The sequence below is a fragment of the Oncorhynchus kisutch genome, linkage group LG6 (genome assembly GCF_002021735.2).
Source record: "Oncorhynchus kisutch isolate 150728-3 linkage group LG6, Okis_V2, whole genome shotgun sequence".
NCBI lineage: Eukaryota > Metazoa > Chordata > Actinopteri > Salmoniformes > Salmonidae > Oncorhynchus > Oncorhynchus kisutch.
Genome location: NC_034179.2, coordinates 24,374,283 through 24,386,801, shown reverse-complemented (window position 1 = coordinate 24,386,801; position 12,519 = coordinate 24,374,283). Strand labels below are relative to the sequence as shown.

Below are 12,519 nucleotides of genomic sequence, written 5' to 3'. Positions count from 1 at the left end.
CGTTAATGGTCCTTAAACCTTTGAAGATGTTGAGTGTGTGTTTTTCACCTAGCTAGGTTGTTAATGGCTCTTGCAAAATATCCACCTATCTCTCTTGAAGTGTTTGATGAGCAAACATGGTATGGAAACATTAACTGGGGAGGTTGTATTTTGTTCGTGCTTACCTCACACTTCAAACAAAGTTCATGGGAGTCGTAAATAGGATTGTGATGCAAATGTTTGCTTGTGTGTTTGTACGTTCCCTCAGGGCTGGAGTGGAGAGTGACAGTGGAGAGGCAGGTGGGAGAGAGCTAGTCTAATCAGACAGAGAGAGTGGTAGTCCTATACCACTAAAGCACATCAGGGATTTGGCCCAGCCCCCCGAGACCACTTTACACTATAGCATTATATCATGTCCAGATACCTCAAGACTCTATCTATCTCTCTGTGATGGACATGATTGACTGCCTCTGCTCAGACTTCAGAGTTTTGTCATTACACATCGAGAGTCTGGTCATTATAGTCTTGAATATTTGATACCCTGTCCATTGGTGCATTAGTGAAACATTTTTTGGTGCCTTTTTTTACTGTTTCATTTCAACCTGCAATGTACCTGCAATGTACCTGCAATGTACCTGCAATGTACCTGCAATGTACCTGCAATGCTAACAGGCCATGAACCCCTCCTCTCTTCTGTTCCACAGTACTGCGTGATGACTTTAGACAGAACCCAGCGGATGTGATGGTGGCGGCGGGGGAACCTGCCGTACTGGAGTGCCAACCCCCCCGTGGGCATCCTGAGCCCACCATCTCATGGAGGAAAGACGGTAGCAACATCAATGACAGGGATGAGCGCATCACGGTAAGACACAAGCTCCGTTAACCTCGGAGCACACTCTCTGTGTAGAGCATACACTGCACTGCGTTGGGCCTGCACGTCACACACACACACACACACACACACACACACACACACACACACACACACACACACACACACACACACACACACACACACACACACACACACACACGTGCACAAACACGGCCCACTGCTTGCTGGCGGAGCTCCAAGAAGATCAGTGTCTCTGTTGGCAGACGTGTGGCATAATGAAGAGAAACAAGTGCATCATCTATTTGACAAACATAATGAAATTATATTGCACTGTGGTTTGGCCAATCAATGTCTATTTGGAACAAAGGCTATCTGGGGAAGCGTGAAAAGGAATCAGGGGAGGGTGTGTGTGTGTATGCAAGCATGTTTGTTTGCTTGTTTGTCTGTATAGGGGACTTGTTAGTTGGGATCCAAGGCTTATCCTCCTCCGGATTGACAGTTAGTCTGTCTCTGAGGGACTCCAATGGACAGAGCAGCTCTCCTCTACACCAACAAGAGGGTGGTGGAGGAGAGAGAGAGGGCCTTCTGAAGGAAACACAAAGGCTGTGTTGGCTTTGTACTTCCCTCTTTTCTCCTGATTTATGTCCAGGATATCATGAGGACCAACACCCATCTACCTACAGTATATAAAATAAAATACAAAGTCAAAATCAACTAAGGTCTTGTAGTGTCAAGTCAGGGAAGCCATGTTGGCCCCAGTCCCTATAGCGCATGTGGTTTTCCATGGTGTACTGGCTCAGTGTGTAAACAGAAGGACAGCTTGGTTTCTGCCTCATAGCTATAGCTCGGCTCATTGGACTAATGGGCCTGCAGATAAGACTGTTTCCTAATGAGTCCTCGGGCCCTGTAAACAACACAGCGCTGGTGATGGAGTGTTGTGTTTGTACAACACTCCCAAAGTTGTTGTTGTTTCTTAAACCACGGCGAGTTCTGGAGGTCTGTTGTGGCCAAGCTTGAAGTAATGGGGTGAAGGACGTTTGGTGGAAGGTTTTGAGTGGTTGGGCATTGGACAAGTGGCCAGTGGTGCAGAACAATGCATCAACATGCCTTTACTAGACTATGTGGATATTTTATATATGAATGCTTCCACTCAGTGTTTGAGATTAATTGACACTCTTTACCATGGCACTTTGAGATTTATTCTGAACTGCAAAACCCTTACGCACCACTGCACTTTGTATACCAGGGTTGGCTGGCCTTCTCTAGTCACTCGTAGGCTCAGTCACTGGTATACTTTTATTTACAAAGCCATTTTGGGTTTACTACCTTTTTATTTGAGCATTTTTATTGTTCAGAAATGTGGTGGGTACTCTCTTTGTTCGCTTGACTTCATCCTGCTAACTGTTCCAAATGTCCAAACTGAATTTGGTGTAAGGGCTTTTATGTACTCTGCGCCATCGTCTTGGAACACATTACAAAACACTTTTAAACTGGAAGAACTTGTCCCGATTGGTGTTTTTAAATCACTGATGAAGGATTTTGAGGCTGATTCCCTGACCTGTCAATGTTTTTAATTTGCTGTTTTATACTCTTGTGAATTCAATGGTTTTTACTAGATTACTTGTAGGTTTTCATGTTGTCTGTCTGTAATTTTTTTGTAATGACTTGGTGCTGCCTATCTTGGCCAGGGCACTCTTGAAAAAGAGATTTTAATCTCAATGAGCCCTTCTTGGTTAAATAAAGGTTAAATAAAATAAATAAAAACAGGAGTACTTCTAGATAGAGTACTATACTGTGGCATAGCATCATATAACACCCTATATTGACTGTAGTGGGGTCAGGTTGGGTGGTGATGTGGCAGATGCATAAATAGAGGGGAATGCAGGAAAGGAAGGATGAGAGCGAGAGAGAGGGATAGGAGAGAAGAGGAGGACAGGAGTGATGTATTTGCTGGTGTTGTTGTGGATCTGACTTTGAGAGAGCGAGTAGTCCCATTCACCAATCTACCAGGTGTGAAACAGGGAAGGGACTCAGGGGGTATGCTAATTTGGTATAGAGCAGACCTAACTCACTCTATTTAATGAATAAAAACAGGAACATTTGGCTAGAAATTCAATAGGAAATTATCTCAACATAGAAAAATGTCCTCCTGTGTGCTACCAATATCCCACTACTAGAATCCCCATAGTTAATTGAAGACAGCTTCTTCGTCCTGGAGGAGGAAATCAATCATTTCCAGGCACAGGGACATGTACTAGACTGTGGCAACCTAAATGCAAGAACTGGACAATAACCTGACACCCTCAGAACACAGGGGGACAAATACCTAACTGGAGGTGACAGCATTCCCTCCCCCATATGCCCACCAAGGCACAACTACTACTCTGTCACATGCTGGGTATGTACATAGTCAATGGTAGGCTTCGAGGTGACTCAGTAGGTACACCTTAAGTATAGCTCATCTCTTGGCAGCAGTATGGGAGACTTCTTTATCACTGACCTCTACCCTTAAGTCTCTCAGAGCGTTCACAGTCAGCCCACTGATACACCCTATCAGATCACAGCAACATCACACTCTCCTTGAACAGAGCAATACTCAATCATGAGGCATCAAAGCCAAATGAACTGAATAATATTAAGAAATGCTATAGATGGAAGGAAAGTAGTGTGGAAACATACCAAAAAACAATTAGGCAACAACAAATTAATTCCCTTTAGATAACTTCCTGGACAAAACATTTCACTGTAATAGTGAAGGTGTAAACTTGGCTGTAGAAAACCTAAACATTATATTTGACCTCTCAGCTTCTCTATCAAATCTAAAAATGTCAAGCAGAAAATCTAAGAAAATGAACAACAAGGACAAATGGTTTGATGAATAAGCCAGAAACCTAAGAAATCAATTGAGAAACCTATCCAACCTAAAACAGAAACAGAGAAACAGAAACAGAAAACCTGAGCCTACACCTTCACTATGGTGAATCACTAAACCAATACAGAAAAACACTACAGAAAAAGAAGGAACAGTACATCAGAATTCATCTCAATGTAATTGAATAATTCATAGGCTCTAACCACTTCTGGGAAAATTGGAAAACACTAAACAAACAACAACACGAAGAGTTATCTATCCAAAATGGTGATGTACGGGTAAGCCACTTTTTCAATCTTTTTGGCCCTATAACAAAAAACAAACAGCAAAAACATTATACATGATCAAATACAAATCTTAGAATCAACTATTAAAGACTACTAGAACCCACTGGATTCTCAAATTACATTGACTGACATTACAGGACAAAATGCAATCCCTCCAACCCAAAAAGGCCTGTGGTGGTATCCTCAATGAAATTATCAAATATACAAACCAAAAATTCCAATTGGCTGTACTTAAACTCTTTAACATCATCCTCACACTCACACTGAATGTATCACACTCCTCTGACCTTTGTTCCCCATTAAATGCAGGGTAATGTGATGACACTTTAAAAGTTGCCAACACCACAGGGGGTGGAACATGAAACAGGTCCTGGCCCAGTGACCTCTGAGACCTCTGGGATTTGAAACCTGGCCACTGCCCTCTCCCCTCATCTCCCTTCTTCTGCCCCTTCCTCTCCCCTGCTCTCCCCCCTCCTCTCCTCTCCCACTCATCTCCCTCTCCCCTCTTATCCCCCCTATCCACTCCTATCCCCTTCCTCCCCCTCCTCTCCCCTCCTCCCCCTCCTCTCCCCTTCCAATTCAATTCAAGGGCTTTATTGGCATGGAAAACGTATGTTAACATTGCCAATGCAAGTGAAGTAGATACACTCACAGAAGTTCCAAAAGAATAAAGACATTTCAGATGTCATATTATGTATATATACAGTGTTGTAACGATGTGCAAATAGTGAAAGTACAAAAGGGAAAATAAGTAAACATAAATATGGGTTGTATTTACAATGGTGTTTGTTCTTCACTGGTTGCCCTTTTCTTGTGGCAACAGGTCACAAATATTGCTGCTGTGATGGCACGCTGTGGTATTTCACCCAGTAGATATGGGAGTTTATCAAAATTTGTTTTTTTTTAAATTCTTTGAAGATCTGTGTCTTTAATATTGTCAGGATGTGCAGGTTAGGAAGTGCAGCTCAGTTTCCACCTAATTTTGTGGGCAGTGTGCACATAGCCTGTATTCTTTTGAGAGCCAGGTCTGCCTACGGCGGCCTTTCTCAATAGCAAGGCTATGCTCACTGAGTCTGTACATTGTCAACGCTTTCCTTAAGTTTGGGTCAGTCACAGTGGTCAGGTTTTCTGCCACTGTTTACTCCTTGTTTAGGGCCAAATAGCATTCTAGTTTGCTCAGTTTTTTGTTAATTATTTCCAATGTGTCAAGTAATTATCTTTTTGTTTTCTCATGATTTGGTTTGGTCTAATTGTGTTGCTGTCTTGGGGCTCTGTGGGGTCTTTTTGTGTTTGTGAACAGAGCTCTAGGACCAGCTTGCTCTGGTTATTCTCTCTGTAGGTGATGGCTTTGTTATTGAAGGTTTGCGAATCGCTTCCTTCTAGGTGGTTGTAGAATTTAGCAGCTCTTTTCTGGATTTTGATAATTAGCGGTTATTGGCATAATACTGCTCTGCGTGCATTATTTGGTGTTTTACCATGTACACAGAGGATATTTTTGCAGAATTCTGCATGCAGAGTCTCAATTTGATGTTTGTCCCATTTTGTGAATTCTTGGTTGGTGAGCAGACCCTAGACCTCACAACCATAAAGGGCAATGGGTTCTATAACTGATTCAAGTATTTTCAGCCAGAGCGTGACAGAGCGTTCCTCTCCCCTCCTATCCCGTTCCTCCCTATCCTCTCCCCTCCTAACCCCCTCCTCCCTCTCCTCTCCTCTCCCATCTTCTCCTCTCCCACTCTTCTCCTCCTGCTCTCCCTGTGTAACACATGATGCCTTTTATGGCCTGGGAGAATATGTCAGTGTGAAGAGGGAAGGTCAGCCTCCTCTCAGCAGGTTGCAGGTATTGTGAGGGCGAGAGGGGCAAGGGGGGACAAGAGGTGGTGAAGAGGGTTAGTATTTGTGTATGAGGCAGAGAAGGGGCTGGAGCTAGTCTGCTGTAAATCAGGCTGTGAGTAGATTAGCTATGACTGCTTGGCTGGTCTTCCCAGCATGGTTTACATACAAGAAGTTGTAACCTACTGGCCTGGCCACATCAGGACTCCTCCACTTCCCTCCTCTCTGACAGGCTCTGGTGCCTTATGATACCTCTCCACTCACTAACCAACGTCACTCTACACTGTACTTTACCACTGGGAAACAAGAGGCAGGGACTATAGAAAGGTTTTCCTTCACCCATCCTCACCCTAGTGTTTGAATAGCAATCCCTCTTTCAAGACATTTTAATGTTATTTGAACATTTCTGATGCATGATGTAGCTTTTACTTATCAGTTATGTTTGCAGAAATCCTGATTCCATATTTTCTGCACATAGGTTCGTCTTTGAAACTAGCATAATTCTCCAACCCAACCATCCAAAGTTATTTCCCATTACAACAATCCTGCTGCATGTCACATTACAGGATCTCTAGACTGGTGCTGTAGCAGTGTTCTCTGAGGCCTGAGATGTTGTGGGCTCACTGCTTCCTCTTTCAGTGGAAAACAACCTGTCAGGCCCTGCCCTCCCTGCCACGCAGCCAGCCAGCCGGGGCAGCTGGGAATGCACACTGTTTACTTCTTAAAGCTTTTGCCTTAAACCTACCAGATCTTTGTCTGGGCTCTATAGCAGTGGTCACCAACTGGTTGATCGCCATCTCCAAGGTCTTCATAGTCGATCACCAAACATTTCTGTAACAAACAACAACGATAAAGTCTTTGCGTTCCTGCTTTGTTCGTTCGGTAAGTACTCTTGATTCAGCAGGCAAAGTGTTCCAATTTTGAACCATTTCATGTATCTAATTGTAGAACTCTGCATACTTGGCAGGCCCAGAGAGCAAATCAAGTGCACCTATAGGCCTACTGCTGGCCAATCAGATCACCGTGTCTGCACAGTTTCCTCGAGACATAGGCTGTAAAAAGAGGCCTCGAGTGCACAGCAAAGTTGATGCTGTGAAATTTCAAAACGGTTAAAACAATGACTGGAGAAAGTCTCAGTGAAAACAGCACAGCTGCTGTTTTCATAAGTAAGTTGTTATTCAGCACTGTCAACCGTTTCTTCAACACTTTTATAAGCCATAAAATGCGCGTTCTCCCTACATCCACTCACACTACAACCAGCACTGCAGCAGCAATGAAAGAGTATAGCAAAGTGTTACGATAGGCTTACGCTGTTATTGTTAGCTGCTTGTCTTTTTTAATATTGAGGAATATTTCACTTTCTCTGGTCATAAGAGTAACAACATGAATTGGTGCATGAGACAGAAATAATGCAGTGTGACTTGAGTTTTGTCATCAGCTGGAAGACTGTGCCCCCTTTTCTCGGCGGAGGGAAGGAGAGCGGGGGGACTGAGACGGGTGAGAGACAGGGTTAGTTCTGCTCCGTCCCACCCCTCAGACTGACCATCAGATGCAGGCCATCAGTGCAGTAAAATAAAAATGCTAATGATTATGCTCACTCAGCTGTGCCTCTCAAGTAATACAACAAATTACTATAATCTATTACCAGTGTGATCATGTACCAAACATTTTGAAGTATTATTTCGAAATGGTCTGAGAAGAACAACATTTCAATTCAAGCATAGACAGTATGCAGTGATAATGTATTGGGCATATAGTCGACTGCACAAACATTGCTAAATAACTGTTTTTAATAGGTTAAAATGTTGCATGTTTTTTAAGTCATATTCTTTTTAATAAATCTGAGCGGTAGATCTCAGCTTGCTTGTGGACTTGCTTTTTGCTTTGATCTTGACTCAGAAAAGGTGGTGACCACTGCTCTGTAGTAATGTCAAATCAAATCAATATTTGTCACTTGCGCCGAATACAACAGGTGTAGTAGACCTTACAGTGAAATGCTTATTACAAGCCCTTAACCAACAATTCAGAGTTTAAAAAAAAAGTAATTAAGAAAATATTTGCAAATTTTTTAAATAAAATAAAAACATTTCAATACAACGTGCCACAATAAAATAACAACACAGAGGCTGTATACAGGGGTACCGGTACCGATGTGTGGGGGTACAGGTTAGTCAAGGTAATTGAGGTACATGTCGGTGGGTGTAGAGTGAGTAGCAACAGCGTACCAAAGGGGGTCAATGCAAACAGTTTGGGTAGCCATTTGATTAACATTTAGTAGTCTTATGGCTTGGGGGTAGAAGCTGTCCTCGATTTAGTGCCTTCTAAACCACAAATAATTTCACCAAATCGCTTTTTGAGAGCCTTTCAAAGCCTTATTCAGTGTGGTGTTATTTATATAGGTTTATATAGGTTTATATAGGTATCTAGTTACAGATATGACTTTACAACTTTTCTTCCCTCCATCTTTCAGATCCGCAGCGGGAAGCTGATGATCACCAACGCCAGGAAGAGTGACGCAGGGAAATACATTTGTGTGGGGACCAATATGGTGGGAGAGAGGGAGAGCGAAACTGCAGAACTGACTGTTCTAGGTAAGACCCTGTCTGTCTGTCTGTCTGTCTGTCTGTCTGTCTGTCTGTCTGTCTGTCTGTCTGTCTGTCTGTCTGTCTGTCTGTCTGTCTGTCTGTCTGTCTGTCTGTCTGTCTGTCTGTCTGTCTGTCTGTCTGTCTGTCTGTCTGTCTGTCTGTCTGTCTGTCTGTCTGTCTGTCTGTCTGTCTGTCTGTCCCTCTAGTAGAGTCTGTCTCCCTCTCCCTCCTCTCAGCCCCCTTCAGTGAGTCTTAGTTGTGTCAGTGAAGGTCAAAGAGTCTGCATGTCCCCTTGGTGTAGGTTTTTCTCCCTGGCACATAATCCAATAATGGAACAGGTTACATAACAATGGCCCCTAGCCCTGCAGCTGTGAAGGCATTTCTCCTGAATCCTAAACTCAGGGTGACCCCTGCCACCCCCCAGCTGTCCTGGACCAGGTTGTATCCCCACCCTCATCCCCCACTCTCAATCAATCTTCCTGCTGCCAAGTGTCCCAGACCACTGACTCCTAGCCTGGTTCCCCTCTCCACCCCCACCTCCACCCTATGCTGTCCCCCTCTCTACCAGAACCCCACCCCCTCTCCAAACACTTCCATTGTAGCAGCCTGAGACATCATATCACGGGAACGGGTAGGCTGTACTGGGCTACTGGCCAGGGCACACCACATACATTTACAATGCCTAGTAAAAACTTCTAGGGCTAATAGAATAATACTGTGTATTGAATAAACAGATCTGTTTTCAAATGTGCTATGGGACCAATGTGAATAAAATGGCCCTAGTTTTAACAAGCCCTACTAGTTTTAAGTGGATTTAAGTTGTTTTCATTCACATAAAGGAATGTGTTTTAGTGAAAAACACTTTCACCCACTGTCCCAGTCCGTCCCATGGAGAGAGAGTTACAGGGGGCTAATGGTATTCAGAGGTAGCGTCTTTAGGTGCTTATCTAATAGCTTTGTATAAGCTTGTATTTGCAAGGGCTAAGGGTTAGAGATGCAAGCAAAACTGTCAGTCTATCACCGAACTTTAAACACATTATGATTATGATCTTCTTCAGAGCGCCCAGGGTTTGTGAAGAGGCCCAGTAGTGTTATGGTGCTGGCAGATGAGAGTGTGGAGTTCCACTGTGAGGCACAGGGAGATCCGGTCCCCACTGTCCGCTGGAGGAAAGAGGATGCAGACCTACCCAAGGGGAGGTATGGATGGATTGCCCAGCAGGACTATACAGCCTTTATATTACGCTGTTACACGTCATAGACACATACTCTGATCAAAATTCATATGCACACTTAGGAATTACATGCGTGGTATATTACAGAGTGTATGCCATCATGTGAAGCTCCTTTGTCTCATCGTTATATCTCCCAGTCCCTTTCTCTCACACTGTGTGTATGTGTCTGTCTGTCTTCAGGTATGAGATCCTAGAGGACCACACCCTGAGCGTACGAGATGTAAGACTGTCAGACGAGGGCTCCTACACATGTGTTGTGGAGAACATGGTGGGGAAGGCTGAGGCATCAGCTACACTGACAGTACACGGTCAGTACAACCTCCACCAACCGTAACCCAAGTCTGTTTGACATGAAAGCGCACAGACTATGTTTTTATTAGATTTTTTACCTTCATTTAACTAGGCAAGTCAGTTAAGAACAAATTAAGAACAAATTCTTACTTTCAATGACGGCCTAGGAACAGTGGGTTAACTGCCTGTTCAGGGGCAGAACGACAGATTTGTACCTTGTCAGCTCGGGGGTTTGAGCTTGCAACCTTCCGGTTACTAGGCCAACGCTCTAACCACTAGGCTACCCTGCTGCAGACTGTGTGTAGACTGTGTTTATGCTGTGCAGCTGTTGCTCTGACATTCATGAAACGTTAGATAAAGTGTGAAGGAGAAGACAGCTGTTCTCAGAGCAGTTGGATATCTTACCTAACCCACACCAAAGAGTGTCATACCACTGCCCTGATTTATTTAGCATGGATCAGTTTACATTCATGTGTCGAGTCAAGCAGTTGCCAGAGTAACCGACTGAGTTGGGTTATCAGTTAAATGTGAGGTCATGTACAGTTGAAGTCGGAAGTTTACATACACTTAGGTTGGAGTCATTAAAACTTGTTTTTCAACCACTTCACAAATTTCTTGTTAACAAACTATAGTTTTGGCAAATCAGTTAGGACATCTACTTTGTGTATGACACAGGTCATTTTTCCAACAATTGTTTACAGACAGATTATTTCACTGTATCACAATTCCAGTGGGTCAGAAGTTTACATACACTAAGTTGACTGTGCCTTTTAAACAGCTTGGAAAATTCCAGAAAATTATGTCATCGCTTTGTAAGCTTTTGATAGGCAAATTGACATCATTTGAGTCAATTGACATCATTTGAGTCAATTGGAGGTGTACCTGTGGATATGGTTCAAGGCCTACTTTCAAACTCAGTGCCTCTTTGACATCATGGGAAAATCAAAAGAAATCATCCAAGACCTCAGAAAAAAAATAGTACACCTCCACAAGTCTGGTTCATCCTTGGGAGCAATTTCCAAATGCCTGAAGGTACCACGTTCATCTGTATTAACAATAGTACGCAAGTATAAACACCATGGGACCATGCAGCCGTCATACCACTCAGGAAGGAGACGCGTTCTGTCTCCTAGAGTTGAACGTACTTTGGTCCGAAAATTGCAAATCAATCCCAGGTAAAAAAGTATCTATATCCACAGGAAAACAAGTCCTATATCGACATAACCTGAAAGGCCATTCAGCAAGGAAGAAGTCACTGCTCCAAAACCGCCATAAAAATGCCAGTTTGCAACTGCACATGGGGACAAAGATCATACTTTTTGGAGAAATGTCCCCTGGTCTGATGTAACAAAAATAGAACTGTTTGGCCATAATGACCATCGTTATGTTTGGAGGAAAAAGGGGGAGGCTTGCAAGCCAAAGAACACCATCCCAACCGTGAAGCACAGGGGTGGCAGCATCATGTTGTGGGGGTGCTTTGCTGCAGGAGGAACTGGTGCATTTCACAAAATAGATGGCATCATGAGGAAGGAACATTATGTGGATTTATTGAAGCAACATCTCAAGACATCAGTCAGGAAGTTAAAGCTTGGTCGCAAATGGGTCTTCCAAATGGACAATGACCCCAAGCATACTTCAAAAGTTGTGGCAAAATGGCCTAATGACAACAAAGTCAAGGTATTGGAGTGGCCATCACAAATCCCTGACCTCAATCCTATAGACAATTTGTGGGCAGAACTGAAAAAGTATGTGCGAGCAAGGAGGTCTACAAACCTGATTCAGTTACACCAGCTCTGTCAGGAGGAATGGGCCACAATTCACCCAACTTATTGTGGGAAGCTTGTGGAAGGCTACCCAAAACGTTTGACCCAAGTTAAACAATTTAAAGGCAATGCTACCAAATACTAATTGGGTGTATGTAAACTTCTGACCCACTGGGAATGTGATGAAAGAAATACAAGATTAAATAAATCATTATTTCTCCTATTATTCTGATATTTCACATTCTTAAAATAAAGTGGTCATCCTAACTGACCTAAGACAGGGAATTGTTACTAGGATTAAATGTCAGGAATTGTGAAAAACTGAGTTGAAATGTATTTGGCTAAGATGTATGTAAACTTCTGACTTCAACTGTATTTACTTGGCTTGAGTTCATATCAGTTCTGCAGCAATCAGCACTCTACTTGCCTTGTTCCCTGCTCGTACAATTCATAGTCTAACCTTGACTGGATCAGTGTAACAGTTCTGAATAGGTGCCCCGATGGGAGTGTTGATGAGGCACCAGGAAGTGGTTTCATTTATGAGCAGGGATGCCCTTCCACAATGACCCCCAGAGCACTGGGACTGATGGCAGGAAATGAGCACCAACACCCGACTACTCACACACACTTGCGTGTACACGAATGCACACACACACACGCATATGCAGACACATGCACGCACACACACACACATGCGCATACACACACACGCGCACACACGTGCGCACACACATACACCAAACCTGCCTGTCTATCTGTCAAATTGGTGAAGTGATATATAAAAAAATAACAACAAAATAACAACAACAAAAAATACGGAAAAGTGGTGCGTGCATATGTAT

The 12,519-nt window shown here is 43.4% G+C and overlaps 1 protein-coding gene across 4 annotated transcripts in view; it reads left to right on the top strand.

Moving 5' to 3' along the window:
• LOC109892551 (roundabout homolog 1-like) overlaps positions 1-12,519 on the top strand; it is a 171,241-nt gene that overhangs the window by 128,617 nt on the left and 30,105 nt on the right. For all 4 annotated transcript variants that reach the window (XM_031826455.1, XM_031826453.1, XM_031826454.1 and 1 more), the window contains exons 3-6: positions 684-841; positions 8,277-8,397; positions 9,450-9,588; positions 9,804-9,931. In XM_031826455.1, coding sequence (XP_031682315.1) covers positions 684-841; positions 8,277-8,397; positions 9,450-9,588; positions 9,804-9,931 — 546 coding nt within the window. The remainder of the gene's footprint in view (positions 1-683; positions 842-8,276; positions 8,398-9,449; positions 9,589-9,803; positions 9,932-12,519) is intronic.